This window comes from Grammomys surdaster, unplaced genomic scaffold (assembly GCF_004785775.1).
Source record: "Grammomys surdaster isolate TR1022 unplaced genomic scaffold, NIH_TR_1.0 170, whole genome shotgun sequence".
Lineage (NCBI taxonomy): Eukaryota > Metazoa > Chordata > Mammalia > Rodentia > Muridae > Grammomys > Grammomys surdaster.
The window spans coordinates 22,291,145-22,316,256 of record NW_021604618.1 but is presented as its reverse complement, the minus strand read 5'-3'; the positions used below and the strand labels follow the sequence as shown (position 1 = coordinate 22,316,256).

At 37.5% G+C, this 25,112-nt stretch overlaps 1 protein-coding gene across 9 annotated transcripts in view; it reads right to left on the bottom strand.

Moving 5' to 3' along the window:
- Positions 1-25,112, bottom strand: part of Mga (MAX dimerization protein MGA) — an 88,221-nt gene that overhangs the window by 15,477 nt on the left and 47,632 nt on the right. For 5 of the 9 annotated variants that reach the window (XM_028766895.1, XM_028766893.1, XM_028766894.1 and 2 more), the window contains exons 9-17: positions 23,248-23,593; positions 17,531-17,757; positions 16,752-16,934; positions 16,279-16,348; positions 13,744-14,261; positions 10,824-11,118; positions 8,414-9,037; positions 3,864-4,154; positions 2,219-3,696 (exon numbers count right to left, since the gene is read on the bottom strand). In XM_028766895.1, coding sequence (XP_028622728.1) covers positions 2,219-3,696; positions 3,864-4,154; positions 8,414-9,037; positions 10,824-11,118; positions 13,744-14,261; positions 16,279-16,348; positions 16,752-16,934; positions 17,531-17,757; positions 23,248-23,593 — 4,032 coding nt within the window. The remainder of the gene's footprint in view (positions 1-2,218; positions 3,697-3,863; positions 4,155-8,413; positions 9,038-10,823; positions 11,119-13,743; positions 14,262-16,278; positions 16,349-16,751; positions 16,935-17,530; positions 17,758-23,247; positions 23,594-25,112) is intronic. The other 4 variants (XM_028766896.1, XM_028766897.1, XM_028766898.1 and 1 more) reach the window with 4 other exon arrangements.

The following is a 25,112-nucleotide window of genomic DNA, read 5'->3' as shown; positions in this document are numbered from 1 at the left end:
AGTTGCCTATGTTATGTGGGATAAACAGATATTTCCAAGTCCATCTTTAAAAGTAGTGTTCATTAATGCCAGAAACTAAAGACAAAGCATGTTACCTTTATATATACTGGCGTTGTACTTTAGAGGCGTAATTTAAAAAGAGGTATCCTAATCATCTAACTAAAACTCTCATGTTTATAATTTTAGATAAATCAACCCCAAATTAAAGGCTCCATAAGGCTAATAGATACTAACTAAATACAAGTTATCATTTACTCACTTTAACTTAAGCATAATTTAAGCAATATACATTAAATTTAGATAAGGTATATTATAATTAACCCTAAGGAACAAAAATGAATAGACTCTAAAGTTACTAATGTAGGTTTGACTTATAATACTTGAATTGAAAGGTGTATGCCTACTTCATATGTTATGTATTTCAGGTCAAATCTGCAATCTCCTGCCTCTACCTTCTCATTGATTATAGGTCTGCATCCTACACCCATTTATCGCATGATCTTAAGTGCAGACTTTGTAAATTGTATCCAATAATCTCAAGAGAAAACAAATTAGTTATTCACAAATGTCCTCGTATAATTCAAATATAAGCCTAGCAGTAAGTGTAAAGATAATTTTGGCATGGGACATAACATGAAAACATGATAGATACAGAATTCATATTTTAGAGCTCATTCACATAATGTTTTGTATTTTTTTAGAAGTCAGATTAGTATATCCAAACAAGAGCCCTTGCAATATTAAAGCACTCCACAGGCTCTATAAAAGCAGTTTCACTGTTAAAAGTCTTCACTAATGTTAAAGTTGAACTGGTTTTTTTTTTTTGTTTGTTGATGTAATGTCTATTCAGACTGACTTCAAAAAAGGAGACTGTAAAAGTACAATAAGTTGTGTAATACAACAATACAAACTCTATATTCTTAGATTTATGTCCCTGAAGAGGATTAGCCTACAGAAAGTATAAGGCAATGCATATAAAAATTATCCAATGTTAGAGCTGAATCCTTACTTATAAGTCAAACATTGAGGCAAAGGTATAATACAAGGTTAAAATGTTTTAAAGGGTTTTTTTGAGGGAACTGTTTTTGAGGCAGATTCCCAATGTTGAGCAAACCAGCCTCAAATCCAAAAGATCTGATGAGATTAAAGGTATGCACCACCATGCTCAGCTATTTTAGCTTTAAACTACCACCTTTTTGTTGTAATTGATAAAACAGTTAGGTATTAACAAGGAAATAGCAGTTGCTATAAGAGCTAAACCTATCTCAAGAAAGAGAGATTCTAAAATATAATTGGTACAAAGGCTTCTATCATTTGCTCCTGAGAACTGAGTTGACAACTGAATTTCTGTGCTCCTGAAGCAGATGTCTACGAGCTGTTTCACACCTGACCCTATGCTAGTGCTCATAAACCCAGAGACCACGACCCATCTTATAATGTGACTGGAACACAGCCTCATTCTTTCACTCACAGGTTTGTGACTGCCCCACACACCACAGCAATGGATCATTTAACCTGCAATGTGTAAAATGTTTACTATCTGGCCCTTTATAGAAAAAAAAAAGTAATCTAATTCTTGTCTTATTTCATGTCTGGCCCTTAATTACTTCAGTTAATAGTCCCATAAATAGGAAACCTATTAAGAAAAATCTCAAGAAAATTAAAACAAACTATAAAGGTTACATTGTAAAAGACAATGGTCAAAGTCTAAAATATAGAAAAAAATAGAATTTATAGTACCAACACAATACTGAAAGCTACAAAGCAACTTTCAGGTAAGAGTAAACAAAGTATTAGGTGGAACTTTGCAGTTTTTCTCTAAGAAGAAAATTTTTCCTCTAAATAGAGACAAACTCCTTCTCCTCTACTTTTAAAGGCATACTGTCATTGTTTATCTGTATCAGATTAAGTCCCAATCACATCACAGACAATGTGACAGAAACCACTGCAATCAAATGATTGTAGGACTTTCAAGATGTCCTTAAAAGTTCAACTTAGTAGGCACTTTACAGCATCTATACTCCAAAGGATCAAGCCACCTTTACAAGAGTAATGAGTAGGACACAAAGTGTTGTCTTAAATACTAGTCATTTAATAATAATGATCTAAACCTAGGCACCCAAATGAATACATTAGGTATTAGTGATGCTCTAGAAAAGCTATCTCTAATCATTTAAATCCACGAGGTTTCAGTCACAACAAAAAATGGGCTCACCACCTTTTCTACATCAACCTCCTCACTCTGGTAGCCAGACACAACATCCACAATCTCATCAATAGAATCATCGGTCTTTTCATTCTCATCTTCCTCATCCTCGTCTTCCAAATCCAAAACCGTGAAGTCAGTACTGCTTCTCCCACCCTTTGTCTGTTGCTTTGGTTTCATCTGTTCTCTTGGGAGAAGTAAATGACCCTGAAAACGTCTGTTCCCTCTTCTTCCTTTTGTAGCTCTCCTAGGAATAATGGAGAAGGCTGCAGAACTAGAAATGCCACTCCAAGAACCATCCTCAGTTTTTAAAACTCCACCGCTCTCAATAGTTCCACTTTTTGCAAGAAATTCAGAGATATCCTGTTCAGAATTTTCTTGACATGGCTTAATTTCTGTAAAGAACTGAACATTTGACTCTTTCTTAAAGTTCTGGGAAAATCCAATGTATTTCTGATTTAAGGGGCCCTTCAAGTGTTTTCTCCATCTCTCTCTAAGACTATCCTTCCCCAGAGAGTCTTCACAATTCTTCCTGGCTTCTGCCTGTGGGTTAGATTGCTGTTCCTTAACTTGCTTCCCCGATAATTCAAATTTACTTTCCTCCTTAGAGAGGACTAGAAAATCATCTGGGTTCTCTGGATTGTCTGACTCCTGCTGCTCTTCGACCTTTACCTCAACACACTTTTGAGGCTGTACTTTTCTGATGTTCTGGAGTGTTACAATATCCATATTTTCAGAGTCAGCCCTAACTTCTGGAACAGTCTGTTTTTCTTTTGGATTGTTCGGATTCTTGTTCCCAGTTTCCTCATCACCATCTTTGTCTTCATCTGTGTGAGACCCAGTGCTATAGGAGTATTCATAAGGTCTGGCATCTTCCCTAAAAGTTTCTTCATCCAAAAGATCACCCCCATCATCCAATGAATTATCCAAGGTATCTTCTGAGGCAATAATTCCTGAGTTTTGCTTCATTATATTAGCCTCAGGGTCTATAGCTTCATCTTTTGATGGCAGAGCTTTCTTAGTTTCCTCCTCTCTTTTGATAGAGTTTGTTTCATCTTTCTGGTCTGTATTCTGAGATTCCTTTTTTATTTGAAGGGAAGCAACATGCTGAAGAACAGAGTTAGAGACAGGCTTTTGTCCTGGGAGCTGCAACAAGGCAAAGCTACCTGACTGCAGAGGAATGAGGCTAGCAGTGCCCACAGGCTGTCCACCAGTGCTGGGTGTTATTTTGCTTTCAGAGCCTGTTTTATTACTTGCAAGGTTTTGAGTTTCAGGAGGAGAAATCCTCAGAGTCAGTGTACCAGCCTGAGAGACAAAACTAGATCCAGAGGAAAGCAATGAAGGTGCATGAGAAATGACATTTACTGTTGGAGAAGACCCTACAGCCTGAATTACAGGACTCATGACAGAGAAGGCAGAGGATGAAGCAGAAGATGATGGAGTCTCTGAAGATTTGCAAGGAGCTGGTAGTCGGATTCCCACCACAGATCCTGTAAGAAAAAGAAAGAGCTTAAATCACCACTGCTCATACCATCAAGTCTTTCAAAGTATGCCTCCATTTAGGAGTCTGAGAAAGAAAAATTCTGGCATACCAAACACATCACATAGTCAAGTGATTTAACAACAAAACTCATCTGAAAGATCTCTAACTTTATACCTGGGTTCCGAAACACCACAGGCTGTAAGCTGGGCTGGGTACTAGAGCCTCGAATCTGATGTAAAGGTAGGAGTTGGACAATCTGCCCATTGGGGTGCCTGAATAGGTTCATTCCACTTGGACTTCTAACAGGTTGCAAGACCATCCGCTGTTCCTGAAGCTGTGGGTTTTGGATTGGTCTAAGCGTAGGAGAACCCTGCTGCACTGGAATCAACAACAATCGAGGTCCAGTACGTTTCACGTTGTTAGGAGAGATCTGTGGGGTAGTCACTGGAATTTGAGGGGCATTTTCTGGAAAACAGAAAAATGAGAGGCTACTGTAAGAATTTATCTTTAAGAACATACGGGTAAAAATAATATTACATAAGACCTAATAATTGCAAGTAACGTCTTACTTAAACTATAAAGTTAGTGAAATTCTTTCCCTTTATAGTATACTATTTATAGCTAAGAATAATCTATAATTTGTTTTATTTTTTGAGACAAGATCTCTTTATATAGCCCTGACTATCCTGAAATTCGCTATGGAAAACAGGTTGGCCTCAAACGGAAAAGAAAATGCCTGCCTCTGTCCTGAGAGTGTGATTTAAGATGCAGACCGATACATTTGGCTACTCGTCGCCCTCATCATCGCATGTTGGCCAGTGGTGATCCACACTTTTAATCCCAGAATATGGGAGGCAGAGATGGGCAAATCTCTTGAGGTAGAGACAAGCCTGGTCTACAAAGCGACTTTTAGGACAGCCAGGCCTATACAAAGAAACCCTGTCTCAACAAACAATAAATCACATTTATTTATGTATATATCTTATGTGTATATGAATCAGAAGACAACTTGTAGAAGACAGTTCTCTTCTTTTATCATATGGGACCTGGGACTAGAACTCAGGTCATCCGGCTTGGAGGCAAGTACCTTTACCTACTGAATTATCTTGCCTGCCAAAGAAAAAGGTATTTTAGACCTGAGTAATTGCCCAGATATTGTAGAATTTTAGATTTAGAGTGGTTTAAAAGGAAAAGCATCAATTTTTCAAGAAATACATTTCAAAACATGCTTCTATCTAACGAAAGGCAGAGGCAGAACTTTACATCTGAGTTTATATTCAAGTTCAAGAGATTATGATCCAACTCTCTGCTTTACAGTTAGTCCTAGGATTCTGTTTCACAGCTTGTACTTCAGAAAGATAGTGTTAGGAGTAAATACCATGAAGTATATGGTAGTGCTCTTTGGTTTTTAAATAACAAATAAATAAAATAAAGAGTTTAACTTGGGGCTGCAAAGATGTTTCCATGGCTAAGAGCATTGGCCTTTCTTTCAGAGGACCCAGGTCAATTCCTAACACCTTACAACCAGCTATAACTCTAGTTTCAGGGACTATGATACTCTGTTCTGGCTTCTGTGGGCATTGTACGCATATGGCACACAGACACACATACAAACAAAATACCTATATACATATAAAATTGAAACAAATCTTTTAAAAAATTACAAAGTTTAAGCATTTGTGGAAATAGTCTCAAACAAAAAACTCCTAGTTCAATGGCATGAAACTAAGAGATATCTAAGAAATAGAAAATAAAGCCTAGTTAGAAACAAAAAAAAGTTTTTTAAAAAAGTAAAAAATTTATTCAGAAAATGTGAATTAAAAGACATTTCAAGCTGGATGGTGGTTGAGCCAGTGGCAGGATGATGTGAGTTTGAGGCCAACCTGATCTACAGAGCAAGTTCCAGGGCAGCCAGGGCTACACAGAAAAAATCCTGTCTTGAAAAACAACAATAACGACAAAGACATTTCAAACCATTAATAGTAATGAGATTTATTGTATAGAAGAACTATTTGGAAATACAAGATGAGAAAAGTATATTTTAGTGTTAGTTCTGGGATAAAGAAATAGGTATAATACTCATAGTAAGTACAAACAAAACTGATCTAATTAGTATACTTATCTGATATTAGAAATAAAATATGTTAAGTTTGACAATTTATTAATTTATTACCTTTGAAAATAAGACTACGCAATTTGAACAAAAATATGCATCTTGGGGCTGGAGAGATGGCTCAGAAATCGCTGCTTTTCAAGAAGACAGGAGTTCCTGGAAGCCATGTTGGGAAGCTGAAAAAAACTGCCTGCAATTCCAAATCCAGGGAATTTAAAGCCCCTTCTACCCTCCAGGAACACAAACATAAAGGGAGGCAGGCATACACACTTTTTAAAACATGCACATAGTGGCTGAAGAGACTGCTCATGTTTAGAGCACTGGCTGCTCTTCTAGAGGTAGTTGCATTTAAATATAAAAAATTAGGAGCTGGAGAGACAGCTCAGCTTTAGCAGCAGACCTGGGTTCAGAGGATCCCATGCCCTATGCCCTCTTTTGAATTCTGAGGGCACTGCAAGTATGCGGTCCACAGACATACACAGATACAACAAATATATTGATAAAAATTTACTTAAAAACTATCAAAATAAGCTAGTATGATGGCACACACCTTTAATTCTAGCACTCAGGGGGCAGAGGCAGGCAAATCTCTGAGTTTGAGGCCAGCCTGGTCTAAAAAGCAAGTCCAGGACAGCTAGAATTCTGTTACATAGAGAAACCCTGTATCAATAAATAAATAAATAAATAGATAAATAAATAAATAAATAATAATAAATAAAATTATCAAAAATAAATAAGTATACTACCCTAAATTCTTTTAATCTAATCCAACTTAAATTTGGGCTAGTGAGATGGCTCAGTGGTCAGGTCAAGAACACTGGTTTCTCTTCCAGAGGACCCAGGTTCAGTTCTCAATCCTTATAAGGTAGTTTATAACCAGTTGCCTGTAATTTTAATTCTCAGGGATCTGATAACTTCCTCTGGCCCCTGTGGGTACTGCAAGTACATGGTGTACTTGCATACATGCAGGTAACAGTCATATAAAATTAAAACAATTTTTATTTTGTTTGAGATAAGGTTTCTCAGTGTATGTAGCACTGGTGTCCTGAAGTCACTCTGCAGACCAGGGTGGCCTCAAATTCAGAGATGATCAGCCTCTGCCTCCTGAGTGCTGGGATTAAAGGTATGCACCACCACTGCCAGGCTAAAATAAATTTTTTAAAAAATGAAAATAAAAATTTATTTAAAAGTTGAATACAAGATATAAGTACTAAACATAAAAATGTGTCTCCTTATCTCTTATTAGTTTTATCTGTGTCAGTTCATGGGCACTGTCAACTTGATGGGATTTAGAAACATCTAGGATAACAGCCTATGGTCATGTCCGTGAGGTTGTTCCTTAGGGAAGTTTAACCAAAGAGGGAAAATCCATCCTGAATATGGGTAACACCATTGCACAGGTTTGGGTCCTAGATAGCATAAGAAGCATTAAGTTCTAGACACACAGTGACATAGTGACTCATACTCCTGTTGCCATGGCTTTCCTGACCACAAAGGACTGTACCCTTAAAATCATGAGTCAAGGGCCTGGAGAGATGGCTCAGCGGTTAAGAGCACTGACTGCTCTTCCAGAGGTCCTGAGTTCAATTCCCAGTAACCACATGGTGACTCACAACCATCTGTAATGAGATCTGATGCCCTCATCTGGTATGTCTGAAGACAGCTACATTGTACTCACATACATAAAAATAAATAAATAAATAAATAAATAAATAATCTTTAAAAAACACGAGTCAAAATAAACCCTCTATTACTTGCTTTTTTGGCCAGGTTATTTTATCAACTAAGTATAATAATGAGAGTTAGGAATGAATATGACACCTTTTAAGAATGCAGGCAAGGAGGTTGGCCAGCCGGCTTCCAGAGACACACAAACAGGAAAAACAAAATAAAATACATAAAATAAAAATTTATAAAAACATCAAAATAAGTATACTATTATAGAAAATGTCACTGCTGTATATTTTCTTATAAATGCAGAAACATTTTCTGAGATGGGGGAAGAAGAGAGGGGAAAAGAAAAAAGTAACTCACCCAGCAGCTGTATATGAAATTCCCTCTTTAGAGATGTATAGCCATGGCTCTCATCATATAGCCGTTTGCCCTTCATTCACGTCACTTTAATGGCTGTTCTTTCTATCGGCTGAGAGCTCTGTTCCTATTTACATCGTTGTCCTTCAGCCATCATTTCCACTTTGTTTTTGAGTTTTAGTATTATTCCCTGGGTTAAACTTTAGTCCTATTAACCTATCAATCAGATAATCTCTTGAAGAGAGCCGATTCCTACACTCTGGAATTTGGCTACAGAACTGTAAAGACAGTGGTCATTCCTAACCCTACAACTAGCCATAAGCTCTTGTTATTTTTAGGGTTTGGTTTTGTAGAATTTTAAAGTTTTAGGAATGTTAACATGTCATACTATGGGTGAAACTCTAAAACGTATTCAGGCATATCTTAACTGTGGCCTGCATGCATCTCAAGATAGCTATGAATGCAGGCCAACTCATTTACAAATGACAATGTCTAAAGTAGAAACTCTTTATTTTATTACAACTGGAAAATTCTATTAAGGAGCTTAATAATAAAGCAGCTGAAAAGAACTAGTTCTTACCTGGTCTCTGGCTCACTGGTGGACTTCCATTAATTCCTGAGAGTATAATAGGTACAGAACTGAGTGATGAAGTAGGTGTGGTCACCACAGAGGAAGATGCAGCTGTGGTCACCATGACTATGGAGGTGGAGGCAGTGGAAGCAACAGGAAGAGTTATGTTTGGAGATGCTACCAATGGTTTAGGAAACGAAACTGAAGCCACAGGGCTAGTAGTTATCCCAGTAGTTTTGGTAAGGTTCACAGTGGCTGTAGACTGGGTAGATGTTACAGGGGTGCTGTTATTAGTTTCAGAGAGCTCAACAACCCCAGCAGTGGAGGCACTAGAAGAATAAGTAGTTTCTTTAGCTCCCATATCAGAATTAGCAGTCAGAGATGGCACAGCAGTAACATTCTCTAGAAACACTTGAGGGGAAGTAGTGACAGCAGCAGTTACAGTGCTGCACACCTGAACTTGCTCAGAAGAAACCACAGGTGTGACGACCATTACTGGAGAAGGCCTGATACTAAACTTCTGTGGCCCTGTAAGGGGTTGAGGTGTGCGAACTCCAGGTATCTTCTGCTGTAAGGCACCAACTTTGCTCATCACAAACTGTGTGAACACACCACCAGGAGAGGGCCGAGCTGCTGCAAATAAAAATTTTCAGGTCAAAAATCTTCATTTCTCTTATGGTGCCCCTCCTACTAGATGATTGTGCTTATAACATTAGTTGTACCCACTGGGTCAATTTCTTAAAAGTACAACCCACCAGTAAGTACCAATTACTACCCACACACACACACACACACACACAAAAAACAAACAAACAAAAAAAACCAAAGACTGTCCTCTACCCAAAGCAAAGCTTTAAAATTCTATTTTTTGGTTGTTTGCTTGTTTTGTTTGGTTTTGTTTTTGTTCTCCCCCTCTTCCCCAGACAGGGTTTCTCTCTATAAACCTGGCTGTCCTGGAACTCACTTAGTAGAACAGGTTGCCCTCAAACTCAAGAGATCTACCTGTCCCCAACTCCTGAGTGCTAGGATTAAAGGCATGCGACACCACTGCCCAGCTATAACTCTAATTTTAAAATTAAAAATAATAATAATAAAAAATAAAATTGAATGCTCAGATTAAACTTCTTTAGGCTGCACAATATATCTAAATTCTTACGACACTTAAAAGAAAATGAGAGCAAGCCGGGGAGTGGTGGCGCACGCCTTTAATCCCAGCACTTGGGAGGCAGAGACAGGTGGATTTCTGAGTTCGAGGCCAGTCTGGTCTACAGAGTGAGTTCCAGGACAGCCAGGGCTACACAGAGAAACCCTGTCTCGAAAAACCAAAAAGGAAAGAAAGAAAATGAGAGCAAGCTGGGCACAGTTGAATCATGAATTTAATCCCAGCACTAGAGAGGCAGGGGCAGGTAAATCTCTGTGAGTTTGAGGGCAGCCTGGTTTACAAAAACGAGCAAGTTTCAGGACAGCCAGGGCCACATAGAAACCATGTCATAGAACACACACACACAGCAACAGTTACTAACCTTATCACCTAAAACAGATGAAAAAGGGAAGGACAAGATTCCCAACACATACCATTACTTTCTCCATTGAAAATTTAAAGTATGTTTCTAACATTTCCTCCTGCCTCAGCAGCTCCTCCTTTTACAAAATTGTTAACTACTACGTATTTTTAAAAATATAAACACATTTTTAAAAGCAGAGTAAGACTGTAAAGCTGCATTCTAAAGAGGCATAAATAAGTTCTCTTTAAAGCATTAACTGCCCATCCTCTATCTTCACTCCAGCCTTCAGCCATATATTTCAATTTCCTGTTAGAAGAATAAAAATGAAGACAAACTGACACTTTTACTTAACATTCCTAAAGGTATTTGAAACAAACAAACAAAAATTCCATAAACTAACCACAGAACTTTCAACTAAAACAATGTTTCAAGAAGGCAATTTAATACATACTGTACACTAAAATGTTAGGAAAAAAAATTTTCATACACAAAACAGAAATATAGAGAACATTATATTTTTTTAAAAAAATTGTTTTACAAGAGCTTTTTATTTTTACCCTATACTAACCCATTCTTCTAGTGCTTGCTAGCATCTTAGATTTGTAAGTACAAGGAATATGCATGTAATTGGTATTAAAAACCTCAACTATCATAGGAAAAATAAAGAAAATATTTTAAAACAAAACCTTGGCTTTTCTATGTTAATATAGTCTCAAAGTCTTTTGACTGTAAAACTAAAATTCAATTTGTCAGACATCATAGGTCATCAGAATTATTCTTGAAAACATTTAAGGTAAGGACATTAATAACAACACCAAATTCTGTATTTTGATACTTTTATAACCTTCATATTATATTCACTGGCCAACATTAAATTACAGGCCTTTCCAAACCATATGCATTCCCTTACTTACCAATTGGCCTTTTTGCTGGAACAAATGCCTTCGGATTCTTCCCAGAGCGATTTGTTGTTGAGTCAGAAGATTCCATTTTGGAATTGGATGTTGAAGGCAACAGGGTGCGTGGTTTCCTGGATGCAGCCACCTTGGCATTGGATGCTACCTTGGAGATGACAGTACTGAGGGTTGAGAGGTCCAGGACTGAGGGTCGCAACCTGCCTGTGATATAAGCAGCTAGCCTATTGGCTGGATGCAATGCCCCCATTTGTCCCAATAGCAACTTAGCCTGCGGGTAACTCTTACCATTAACCTGAAACAAGTGGCAAAGAGAAATTCTGTAAAGATAAAATTCTCTTGCTAACTCCTCTCCCTTGACAGGGGTTTCATTTTTATAAGGTGTTTTAAAGTCTATGTTTTCAATGTAAAAGGGAAAAAGAAAGTGAAGCTTTTCTACTCAGGATAATCTCAGTAACTGGATGGTATCACCTGATATCTGAACTAACTTGAACTTCATTTATAATGTGGAAATAGAGAATCTTAGAAACTAAACTCATTTCTGCATTATAGGTATGTAAAAGACGTAACTGTATTCAACCATTCATCTAATTGTTTTACTTTAATAAGCAACTGTGGTTATTAATGAATCATCAGCAAAAAGAATAACCATGATCCACAGAATCTCTCTGAGACCAGAAAAGTATAAAAGCTGTCACACAAGGTTTTTTTAAGAATCCTTTATATCTTAAAAAAAATACAACCTTCTTTTGAAGTTACAAGACATTGACTGCTATAATAACCTAAGCTATTAAATCACTCCAGTTTTTGTTTTTCCTTTTTCTAAGATTTTAAATTTTTATTTATTTTTATTTTATGTGCAGGAATGTTTGCCTGTGCACCATGTATATGCCTGGTGTCCACAAAGGCCAGAAGGGGACACTGGAATTACAGACCACTGTGAGCCACCATTCTAAGTGCTGATAAGTGAACCAGAGTCCTATAGAAGAAGAGCAGCCAGTGTGTACAATTGCAAAGTCATATCTGTTGTCCCAGTTTTTAGTTTTCAAAAGGGACAACTTTATTATAAACAGAACATGCTCAAAATAAAATTTTGGCACAAACTCAGAATATTTCTAGATGCAGTCACTAAATGGTCAAAATAAAGTGAACAGATGAGGTGCACATTTTTTGATGCCTGAGTTGATAATTGTTCATTTTAGGCAGCAACTTACTCATGTGTGTAACGTGTAACATACTAATGTATGTTAGGAAAACACAGAAGCCTCCATAGTTTCTTACTCATGTTTTCTAGTCATATACTACTGGATGACATTTGGAGACCATAACCTTTTCTGTCTCATCATTTACAAGTAGTAGACAGAAAATGGAGCCATCTACTCTTCAAATTTATAGGGAAACAGTAAAGAAAATATCTATAGCAACCCACTCCAAAAAAACAAAATTACTCTTTGCTAATTTTGATTATTCCCAGGAAGATCAGCAACCTCAATCCCTCAAATCTGATATCCAAAAGAAAAAAGGGGGGATTTTTTTTTCATCCAGAAGTAAACAATACTAGTTTTTTTTTTTTTTAGCTGTATAGACTCTGTTATTGGAGATTATTATCTTCCCTAAAGTCTATACAGGTTGAGCACTCCTTATCTTAAATTCCTGGGATAAAAAAGCAGCATTTGGATTCTCAGATATACATAATAAACTGTCTTGGAGACCAGATCCAAGTCAAAGCACAAAAGTTATTTAGGTTATATACAATTACATATATGTAAGGAACTTTACATAATAGTATTTAGTGTGCTAGCATTCTGACTATAACCCATTATAAGAAAGCAGTTGTGGAATATTCTATTTGCTGATGATCGTAATTTCAAATTTAGAATGTTCAACATGTATTATAAACTGACTGTTCATTCAAGTTATACAGCTGAATTTGTTTCTTTACAAGACAGAGTTCCTCTGTGTAGCCAAAGCTATCCTGAAACTTATTCTATAGATCAGCCTAGCCATGACCTCAGAAATCTGCCTGCCTCTGCCTCCTGAGTGCTGGGATTTAAGGCATGTGCTAACATGCCTGCATACAGCTAACATTTAATTTAGAACTTTTTTCTCTAGAGAATACTCTATAAGCCAATTTACTGCTTAACTTACTATCAGAAAGAGTTATTGTTACCTCACAAAATTTCAAAATAAAAAAGGAAAAAAAAAGTAACTACAGTTCACTTAAACAACAATAACAACAACAACAAAACCTGTATGTGTTTGAATAACATCTTACTTTATAAATTAAATTTTTTCCTGAGGTATCAATGTGGTTAATAGAGTACCTAGGTTCAATCCATTATTGTAAAACAAGCAAATGAAAATAAGCAACTCCTCTCCCTATTACTGCTCACATATAGTACTTATCTTTGATTGGTTGGTTTTCTTTTTACAGAAAAGGTTCCACTCTAGCCCTGGATGTCCTGAACTCAAGAGATCCTGCCTCCAGAGTGCTGGGATTAAAGGCATGTACCACCATCACTCAACTTATAAAGCCAAATTATCTCTACTGTAACTAGTAATATAGATTTGTTTTGAAATTTGTATGCCAGTAAGATATTCTAAGACCCAAATTAAATGCCTATTTTTGCTTAGTTAGGATCACTAGAGCCCATGCGGTAAAGCTTATAAAAAGGTTCCATATCTGTTTATATAACAGTAGTTTGCCTTATCTAATCTATTCATCTAATCTACACTTATCATAATAAGAAATAATGGTTTTATTACCCAGTTCTCAGAAAAAAAAAAAACTTGAAGAAAATATGACCTAAGGTCAACAAAGGGTTTGGGTGTAAAAAAAACAAAAACAAAAAACAAAAAAACCCCATGATGTTAGCTAAGTATAAAAAGGTACTATGCCCAGATTAAATATAATTCTCACCTGGATAAGCCCAGATGTAGTTGAACTGGGTTTACGTTTATAGGCCACAAGCTTCCCCGAAGGAGAAAGCCCAGCATAAAAAGGCAGACCTTTGCCTCCATGTAATCTCTCCCTCACTGAATTCAGGGCATCTGTCTGCACAGGAGAGATATCATCCATTTTCCCAGGGGACAATGGACCATCAGGAGTCTCTGATCCAGATTTCTCAGCCATATCATCTTGGTCTTGACTTGATGGCATAGAGATTTTCACACGAGAAGAATAAACAGGGGGGGTCTTCTCACCCCGACATTTCCGCTGAGAAGCCAACTCAATGATGAAGCTGCCCACCTTAAGTGACTGTGGCATGTTGCTATTGATGTGCTGAGATAAAATGCTCAAGATCTTGTTTCGATCTTCTTCCCAATTGCAGTCTGAGATGATCTCTATCAGTTTGGTGGGACCACCAGGTGACCTCTGATGTACATAGGAGGTAGAAGAGGACTCTCCTTCATTGCAGGAGAATTTCCAGCTCTTTTCTGTTTAAAAAAATAAACAGAAAGAGACCCTCTACATCACAGATCACAGACATTCTGTACTAAATTTTGATGGGGACAGGGGGAAACCTTTTTTTTTTCTTTTGGTTTTTTAAACAGGATTTCTGTGAAATAAAGCCCTGCTGTCCTAGAACTCACTATGTAAATCAGGCTGGCCTCAAACTCACAGAGACCCACCTGCCTCTCTCTGCCTCCTGAGTACTGGGATTAAAGGCATGGTACTGAACTTTGAAAGAAATTGAAGTTTCTCATTGTCTCATTTCAGTGTTAAATTAGTGTGTAAACTCAACATTCTGGAGTTTTCCAGGAAAAAAAAAAAAAAGATCTCATAGAACTAGACACTTGTCTTCACTATCCCATAGTCTAAATTATCTCAAAAAATATCACAAAAGGGAAATTTCCTTAGCACTTCTCTAAAAGGCCACAAACATAAAAAAGTACTGCCTTGCAAAGTATAATCTATAACTATGGTAAAGTTTACTTGATAGAAGTTATTGTTCTGGGCTGGAGAGATGGCTCAGCAGTTAAGAGCACTGGCTGCTTTTCCTGACATCCTGAGTTCAATTCCCAGCAACCACATGGTGGCTCGCAATCATCTATAGTGAGATCTGATGCTTTCTTCTGGCATGCAGGTGTATATGCAGATAGGGCACTCATATACATGAAAGAAAAGAAAAAAGAAAGGAAAGAGAAGAGAAGGGAGAAGAAACAAACAAAAAGAGAAAGGAGTTATTGTTCTGATGTCTAAACAGGCCAAACACAGATACTTGATAAGCCTGCTTTGAAACATGTAAAGACAAGAATCAACATTAAATAGTAAAAAAGGTATGTTTTTGTTTATAAACAAAACAAAAAAAACAAAAAAGTGATGGTAAGACAGCACTTGTGACTAAGCCTGCTGATCTGAGTTCAATCCTGAACCTATACGATGGAAGGTAAAAACACACTCCTGTAAGTTGTCCTCTGATGTGTGTGTCATGGTAAGTATGTACTTGTCCACTGCCCTCACACACATAAAATAAACAAATGTAATTTAAAAAGAAAAAACAATTTTTAAGGCACATTCTATCACTAGTTTCTACTACAAATTCTGCTATGCCTCTAGATATGGTTGCTCCACTGTATACAGATGATTCAGGTTCCCAATGTATCCCTAATCATAGTGACACACTGACAAGATACGTATTTCATAAGGCACCAATTTTCTATAGTAGAGTTTCTCAACCAATGTGCTAGAGTTGTGTCAATGATACAGGCTCCAGCTCAATCATCCCCAGAATGCAAATGGTCTCAAGCAGCCTTCTCCTCTTTCTTAAATGTAAAACAAAAACATTTTATTTACTGCATACTATGTCAACATAAGAGTGTCACTGCTTAGGTACCGAATACCCAAAAAACAAACAGCTAACTATTTGTTGAGCTAATAATCTCTTCATAGAAATTCTGACAATAGAGACTTCTAGATCATAAGTGATACTTTTTCTTCTATTCTCCCTTTACACATGCCCAATGGTGGTGGCTATGGAAGACCTAAGATAAATTTTAATAGCTAATGATGTCCTTATTCTTGAGACTTGAAAACAAAAAATTTTTTCATTGAGATAATTCTTATGTTCTCTGAAATAGAATACCTAATCTATGGATATTAAAGCAAATAATGAGGAAATACTTCTGCTTGTTCTTTGTATTTTTTGCAAAGGTTAGAAAATGCACAGTGTTGTATTATGGATTAGTGGTTTAAGAATTTTTGCCAAGGCCGGGCGGTGGTGGCGCACGCCTTTAATCCCAGCACTTGGGAGGCAGAGGCAGGCGAATTTCTGAGTTCGAGGCCAGCCTGGTCTACAGAGTGAGTTCTAGGACAGCTCGGGCTATACAGAGAAACCCTGTCTCGAAAAACCAAAAAAAAAAAAAAAAAAAAAAAAAGAATTTTTGCCAATAAATAATTCAGAATCACATTAATAACTACTATCAACTGTTAATATCTAGTTTTTATTCTGACCTTGTGATTTATCAGAATCATCCTCCAAGTCACAAATAAGTTGCTTTAAGGTCTGCTCAGAATCAAGTTCCTAAAGAAGGAAGCAATACAGAAATACTTTAACTCAAAAAGTATTTATTATCTACAGAGAGGACATAATTAGTAAAATAATCCACAACTTCACATCTGCTCAGTTGTATTATTATCTTATACAATCCTGCCCACCCCAAAAGGTAGATAAATAAACAGTAGTCTTTTTACCTTCAGCATTCTTAATAATGACTGAGTTACTTAGAAAATAATTTACATTATACATCATCAGGATTTTAGTAACAAACACTGAGAGATACATTATTTAAATAAATATGAGGAGAAATGGGTTTATTTATACATTATAGGAAACACAAAGAAGATCATGATGACAGTAATAAAAATTCTAACACCAGCCACAGGGAACTGGAAATTAAAAGGTTATTATGAAACAAGCGATTCACCTTTGTGACACGGTTCTCAGGGCTAGAGTGAGAGGAGCTCTGCTGCTGAAATGAGGAGGATGGAGACAGGGGTGGAGACGGGTGCCTCTGTTCCTCTTTCTTTCGTTCATACACTCGAACTCGGGCACAAGTCATCATACTTTCAAAGTACAAATAGACTGGGTCTTTGTCCTCTTCTCGTATCTGTAAGTTTCAAATAATAAAACAGAGCATTATAATGATAGAAGGAAAAAACTTATCCTGGAATCCAAAGGAAGAATTTAACTTTTGTTTCCATCCCAAAAGTTGGGTTTTTGGTTTTATTTTGTTTTTGATATAAGATCTCTCTGTGTAGCTCTTGCCATCCTGGAACTCTCAATAGTAGGCCAGGCTAGAACTCTTGAACTCAGAGATCCACCTCTGCCTCTGCCTCCCAACTGTGTCTGACTCAAGCTCCTGGGGATCCCACAACCACATCTGAGCTCTGAGGGCATCCGAGGGCATCTATATACATATGGCAAACACACACACAAATAAATTAACAGATTATGAAAAAGTTTACTTTCTATTATGAACTTGAAGAAAAACTTGGCTATCTTCAATTATTACTACTCATCTCCACTTTTATCACATTGCTAAAATGAGAGCAAATAAACTAACTGAGCCAGAGAGGAAGGGCCTTACAAACACACTACCTAAATTCTTGCCAGAATATTAACAAAAGCTCTACTTGAAATCTATCACCTTTACAAATATCTTATGGAACTTACATTAAAAACAACAACAACAAACAGGCTTACCACAGGATTGGGCTTTGGTGTATATGTTCGTGCTGGTTTAATTCCAGGGGTTAGTTTGCCCTTCGTGGTAGTAGAAGATACATCCGGCTGAGGCAACACCAATGGTTTTATAGGTTCAATGACAGAAGGGGTTGGGATATAAACCGGCTCTGGATCTACTTCACCTTCTACTTTCACCCACAGTGGGTAATGTCGAACAGGCTGCTCAGGTTCTGCTTCACATACAGCTTAAGAGAAGATACGGTGAAAATGTTAAGTTGCTTTTAGCAATAATAAGTTCAGCACTGAGCAATGCCAAAACAAGATATGCTCCCTCACAAAAGAGAGTAACTTGTAACAATCAAACAGATGCTCCCTAAGACCTTTAGTTATCTTCGTATGCATTAATTTATTCATCTATTAATCAAATTTGTCAAGTACCTACTCTTCAACCTAGAGAATAAAATGAAGTATGTGTATGTATACACACACACACACACCTTTTGTCAACTTTATCATGCCTCATCTCTTTATTATTTTTAAATTGGGGTGGGGCACACCTGTGTAAAACAAAACATGTATAAACCAGAGAACAACTTTTGGGAGTAGGTTCTCTCTCTCTCTCTCTAACATGTGGATTCCAGGGACCAAATTCTGTTCATCAGGTTTGGCAGCAAGTACCTTTACTGGCTAAACAATCCCACCAATCCTTAGATATTATTTTCAATGAGACTTTTTATTTCAATTTTCAACTGTCTGCTGCTTATACATTACTTATGCTAATGATATATTCTGTGGTCTCACTAAATTAATTCATACTTCTAGCAGCTTGCTGTAGCTGACCTAGGATTTTTCTCTCTATTGGAGGGGTTGTCCAAAGACTGCTCTACCTGGGTATTCAGCCCTTGTGCATTCACCAAAGGCAGACAGGAAGGATGCCAGGAAGTGCATGCTGACAGGAGCCTTATATGGCTGTCTCCTTAGAGGACTGCCAGAGCCTGAAATACACAGAGGCAAAGGCTCACAGCTAACCATTGAGCTGATCATGGGGTTCCCAATGGAGGAATGAGAGAGAACACTGAGAGAGCTGAAGGGGTTTGCAGCTCCATGAGGAGGTCAATGGTGCCAACCAACCAGAGCTCCCAGGGTCTAAACCACCACACTAGGAGCACATAGGGATGGGCCCATGGCTCCAGCTGTATATGTAGGGGAGGATGACAGTGTCAGGCATAGATGGGTGAGGAGGTCCTTGGTCCAATGAGGGCTGGACGCCCCAGTGTGGAGGAAATCGTAGAAGGGTGGGTGGGCCCATATCCTTGTGGAGGCAGGGGAAGGGGGAATAGGATAGGGGGTTCCTGGGTGGGGGGGATTACATCTGAAATATAAATAAAATATCTAATAAAAAAGAGAAAAAGTTCATTTTACTTCTTCCTTTCCTATCTGGATACTTTACATATCTTAATACACTAGCTAGGATCTTCAGGGTGTAGTTTTTTTTTTTAGAAAAGGCAGTAGCTGTTACCCAGGTTGGTCTAACTCCTGGACTTGAGCAATGCTCCCACCTCAAGCTCCTGAGTGCTGAGACTACAGGCCATGGCAATACACTTGCCTGTTTAATGCAATGTTATACAGACATGAATGATATTTTTTTTAAAAGATTTATTTATTTATTATATATGAGTACACTGTAGCTGTCTTCAGACACACCAGAAGAGGGCATCAGATCTCATTATAGATGGTTGTGAGCCACCATGTGGTTGCTGGGATTTGAACTCAGGACCTCTGGAAGTGCAAGTCAGTGCTCTTAACCACTGAGCCATCTCTCCAGCCCATGAATGATATTTTTAATACAGGGTTTCTCTGTGTTGTCCTGGCTGCCTTGGAACTTGCCGTGTAAACCAAGCTAGCCTCAGAGTTTGCCTGCCTCTGCCTCTTGAGTTCTAGGATTAAAGGCCAGAACCACAAATGCCCAGTTGCAGAAGTGACAGTAAACATATCCTTATTCTTTTTTGGGGAAAACTGAGTACTAGCTTGGTCTTTTATGATTAATACATTGTAAAGTGTTTCATAGATCTCATTATCAAACAGATAAAGGGGACTTTCTGTTTCTAGTGTTCCCAAAATAAATTTTGCCAATTCTTTTTTCTTTTTTATATTTTTGAGACAGGTCTCAATACACAGTCCTGGCTGTGGTGGAACTCACTATGCAGACCAGACTGATCTCAGATTCACAGAGGTCCACATACTTATGCCTCTCAAGCTCTGGGAATAAAGGTGTGTGCCTCTATGCCAAGCTGGGTTTTGTCAATTCTTTAAAATTGTTCATTAAGAGGATTATATGGCTTCTTAAAAAGTCTATTCTGGTTATGGAAAACTATGTTAAACTGATATCTTCCCCTCCTTCTCTCCCTTAAGACAGTCTCACTATGTAGCCTGGAGCTATATAGATCTGATTAGCCTCAAACTCATAGAGATATACCTTCTGCCTCCTAAATGCCAGAACTAAAGATGTGCACTGCCATGTCTGACTGTTGATTGATTTTCAAATGTTAATCCAAATTCAGATCCCTGGGATTCAATCTTGTACTCTAGTCATGATGGATAAGCCTTTCAATACATAGTTAGATTTATTCTGCTAAATTGTATTTAGAATCTATACTCATAAGAGATATGGTGCTATACATTTTCGTGTAAGGTCAATGTGTCGGTAAAACATGAGTGTGGCCTCCTAGAATGAGACAATTTTACAGGACAGTTTTACATGTCAGTGTTATTTATTCCCTTTGTATGTTACAGGATTTAACAGTAAAGTAATATGAACCCAATGATTATTACAGGTGCTTTTACTATCAGCATAATTCTTTAACAAGATGAAATTACACTTTTCTGAGACAAGGCTACGTCTCACTATGTAGCCCATACTGGCCTTGAACTTTTAGGTATTCAACCTTAGCCTACTGACTGCCAGGATTACTGGTTTTACACAACCGTTCCATTGGTTCTTCTACTTCTATGAGTTTCATGTCTCCCAATGAGTTGAACTGTTGTCATCTGAACTGTCCAATTATCAGCATGGAATTGTTCATAACATTAATGTGTTGCTATCTTTTGGATGCCAATATTTAGTCACCTCTGTTCCTAATGTTTTTTTTCCCTAATAAGAATGGATATAAGGATCAATTATTTTAATTTTCACTACAGATTGTTACTTAAGTATGTGTTCTGTCTCCAAGAAAATTGTATGTAAGAGGGCTTGAGAAACAAGAATGCCAGGTTTTATCCTATTATGCTTGATATTGCCCACAGCAAATAGCCACATGGCCTGTACACAGCCAGCCATACCATTTGACAAACCTAAGGATAAACAGGTGATAGTGAAAGCCAAAAGATAATAAGGAGGAAGCAATAAAAATTCAAGAAACTTTAGATATCACACTAGAAAACACATGGAGTCTTGTCAGAAAAGCTATATAATCTTGGATAGTAAACTGAGATTAAGCATTTATTTGCAAAATGAATAATGAAGTGTCCTCAGAGTAAGATTACAAAATGTATACGGTATCCCACAAGGTGTCGATGAGGTTAGTTTTCCTCCACACCAATGGACTAATGCATTTAGTAACTATATAAATCATTTAAGTCTACCATAATTTCAAAAAATGAATGATAAAGTTCTAGATTTCATACAGTGAGAATAGAAAGTTTTAATTTACATTCTAGCTATAACATACAAATATGTAAAAATCCTACAAAGAAATAAGCATAAGAAAAACAAGTTTTATACTGGAGATCCACTGTCATAGTCCCTACTGGTAACTAATTTTTGTTTTGGTTTGGTTTTTTTGGGACAGAGTTTCTCTGTATAGCTCTGGCTGTCCTGGAACTCACTCTGTAGACCAGGCTGACTTTGAACTCAAATCCAATAATTAACTTTAACTATTTGTAATTTTAGTGACTGTTATGATAAAGTAGAAGCTAAGGAGAGACTAGGATGGACTAAGGGGTGGGCATCTAAATTTTTCCCACTTCTACCCTATAAGCGCTAACATTTTTACACAGCCATTGGGTTTCTGTTACTAATTACTGTTCTATAATCATGTTTAAGTCTTCACTGGTTTATATATAAGTCACTATATTCTAAAAACCACAAAGCCTATCAACTCATCATCAAAATCATGCTTGTGATTAATCTTTACAGAATGTATACAAATAACCCTTTAAAGAAATGTAATTGTACATCATTGCATTTATTCCAATTGTTCAGATGGATTCTCTTTACTTTTACTAATTGCTCAAATTCTTAACACAGTATTTACTGATTTACTGAATTTCTTTGTCTTCTTTGTTTTCACTGTCTGTGGCTTACATCATCTACTCATGAACATCACCCAAGTTCTGAAACATGGTTGGTCTTTTTAAAATAAATCTAATACATTTTAAAACATTCCTATCAGTAACTTGTAATTTCTACTTTAAAGGTACTATTTTCTAGTCTAGCAATGTAGCTAATATCCAGAGATGTTTTTCTACCTTGTTAGGTAATGTCTACTTTTTATTAGATGACATTTTATGCTTTTCTTTCAGTGAGGAGACAATTGAGATAATCTCTATTAACTAGTCTAGCTTTGAACTCAGCTATCCTTTCTCAGCATCCTAAATGCTGAGGTTACTGGGAGCCATCACATTTCGAGAGATGTGTAGTGTATACACAACACAGGGCTAGGGAGATGACTCGGTGGATACAGTGCTGCCATTTAAGCAGTTAAGACCAGAGTTTGAGTCCTTAGAACCTACAAAAAAGCTGGGTAGGAAAGACCTCCACCTGTATTTCAGTACTTGAGAAGTTGAGATGGGAAATCCCTGAGGTCAGATGCTGAACTCAACAAGAGACCTTGTTTCCATAAATAAACCAAACCTGGGTTCAGTTCCCAGCACCCACATGATGGTCCAACCATTTGTAACTCAAGTTCAAGAGGATCCAATGTCTCTTCTGACCTCTGAGAGCACCTACATGCAGATGATACAAATATTCAGGCACACACACATGTTAAAAAAATAAAAAACATCTTAGAGGGGATTAAAGATTTATTTCAATTATAGAGTGCTTTAGCTAGCAAACATAGGGTCTTGGGTTTAGTCCTCAGTGCTGAGAAAGAGGACAAACAGCCCACACACACATCCTGTACACACACACACATACAGAGAGAGAGAGAGAGACAGAGAGAGACAGAGACAGAGACAGACAGAGAGAGAGACAGAGAGACAGAGGAAGAAAGAGAGAGAGAGAGAGAGAGAGAGAGCGCAAGAGAGCGCAAGAGAGCGCAAGAGAGCGCAAGAGAGCGCGAGCGCATGCATGCACTCACTCACCCCTGGAGATTTGTTAGCCAACCAGTCTAGCCACATCAGTGAGCTCCAGCTTCAGTCAAATACTCTCAAAAAATTCAGAGGGCCAGTGAGATGACTCAGCACATCAGGAACTTGCCACCAAACCTGACAATACAAGTTCAATCCCCAGAAACCACATGGTAAAGGGAGAGAACTGACTCCTTCAAGTTGTTCTCTGACCTCCACATTCATACACATACAAAATAAATAAGTGTAATGTTAAAAACTTATCTTAATCAAGTGGAAAGCAACTGAGGAAAATACATGACTTCAGCCACTGGCTGAAACAAGTACATACACATATAAAAAGTATACTTATAAAAAAAAATAACAAGTTTTAAGTCAATACTCACTGTATTCAAGTTTTTTTCTCTTCTTTTTCTCCTTCAACTGTTCCTCATCTTCTCTGACTCCTCCTCCTCCTTCCCTTCCTTCCTCTCCCAGTGTATCATAAAATAATGAATCTCGATTAGCAGCCTTCTTATGGAAATGCTTTGTTTTAGATCCCCCTTTAACCAACACAACTTTTCTTTTCAAACAAGTACAACCAAACATGCAGTCTGGTCGGCGGCAGTGAGCAGGCTGGCGTTTCTCCAAAGCCAGACTGGAGCATACACAGCCCAGGCGACAGAAGTCATTGTTGCATGGAGGAGCTCGTTTCCTTATGATAGTGTGGATAGGTTTAGTTTTGAGAGATGCCTAAAGTTAAAGGAGAACATTAAAATTTTACTAAGTCATTCCAATACTACCACAAACTTAAGAGTCACATACTGATCTATCTTCTGATTGTAAGTACTAATAACACAAGACTAACACAGACTCAAAGGTCAGACACACATATATTAGGACTCTGAGTAAACAAGCTGCCACTCTAATGCATTAGCAAAGGAGATTTATCATTAATTAAGAGCAAAAATGCCAAATACAGGTTATTTACTCAATAGAAACCACATAAAATGGTCTTCTGCAAGGACTGAAGAGTCTAAGGTGCATACGTCAAACAATGTTCCATACAGTTTTCCTGGAGCACAAGCAAGCTCATATTGCCTAGAGTAGAACAGCCTAGTAATAACTCTCCAATAGCATATATGACCTGAAAAATGCAAAATAACTACTACTATTTTATACAAAATGTTCTAAGAAAACAATAAAAATAAAAGAAAATCATACATGCTTGAATCTTTATAATGACTAGAAAACATAGGACACAGGCTAGGGAGTTGACTCAGTGGATGGATAAAGTGCTGACATTCAAGCATTTAAGACCAGAGTATGGATCCCTAGAACTTACATAAAAGCTAGGCAGGCAAGACAGCCAGCTAGGATCCCAGCACTTTGGAGGCAAAGATGGGGATGCCTGGGGGCCAGCTGGCTAGCTAAACTAGCTCTTTTCAAGAAGTGATCCTGCTTCCAGAGTACAGCGAGAGGGACGTGACATGAGCTTTTACCTACAAACACATATGCACGCACAGATATACATGTACCTGCACACATGTATGTATGATCATGCTTAGAAACACACATCCATATATGCACACACCACACACAAATTACAGGAAAGCATTTACTGCCAACATCTCATGATTTTTAGCTTTACAATTCAGTAAGAATTTTATTTTATTCTTACTTATGGTGTGTGCATGATATGTGAGGGTGCATGTGCCACAACACAGAAGACAGTCAAAAGACAAGATTATGCATTGTTTCTGGGGACTGAACACAAGTCACAAGGTTTATGCACAAAGCATGTTTACGCACTAAGCCCCAGAATTTTTTTCTTTGCATTTATTTATCTGTGGCACATGTGCAGTGTAGGCATACACAACTATGTGGCTATGCCATCCCGTGGATATACATGTCAAGTCCAGAGATCAGAGTCAGGCACCTTTATGATTTCCTAATTTTTTTTTGTTTATCTGACACAAGAGTTTCACCATGTAGCTTGGCTACCCTGGCGTTCACTATGTAGATCAAGCTGGCCTCAAATAGCCTTCTGTCTCCTGAGTACTGAAATTAAACACATATGCCAAGCCAGGTGTTGTATCCTATACCCTTAACTCCAGCACTTGAGAGAAGACTGCAGGCAGATATCTCTGAAATCAAGGACAGCAAGGTCTACAGAGTGAATTCCAGGACAACAACACAGTGAGACTATCTCAAATAATAACAACAATAATAACAATAACAACAGAAAGAAAGAAAGAAAGAAAGAAAGAAA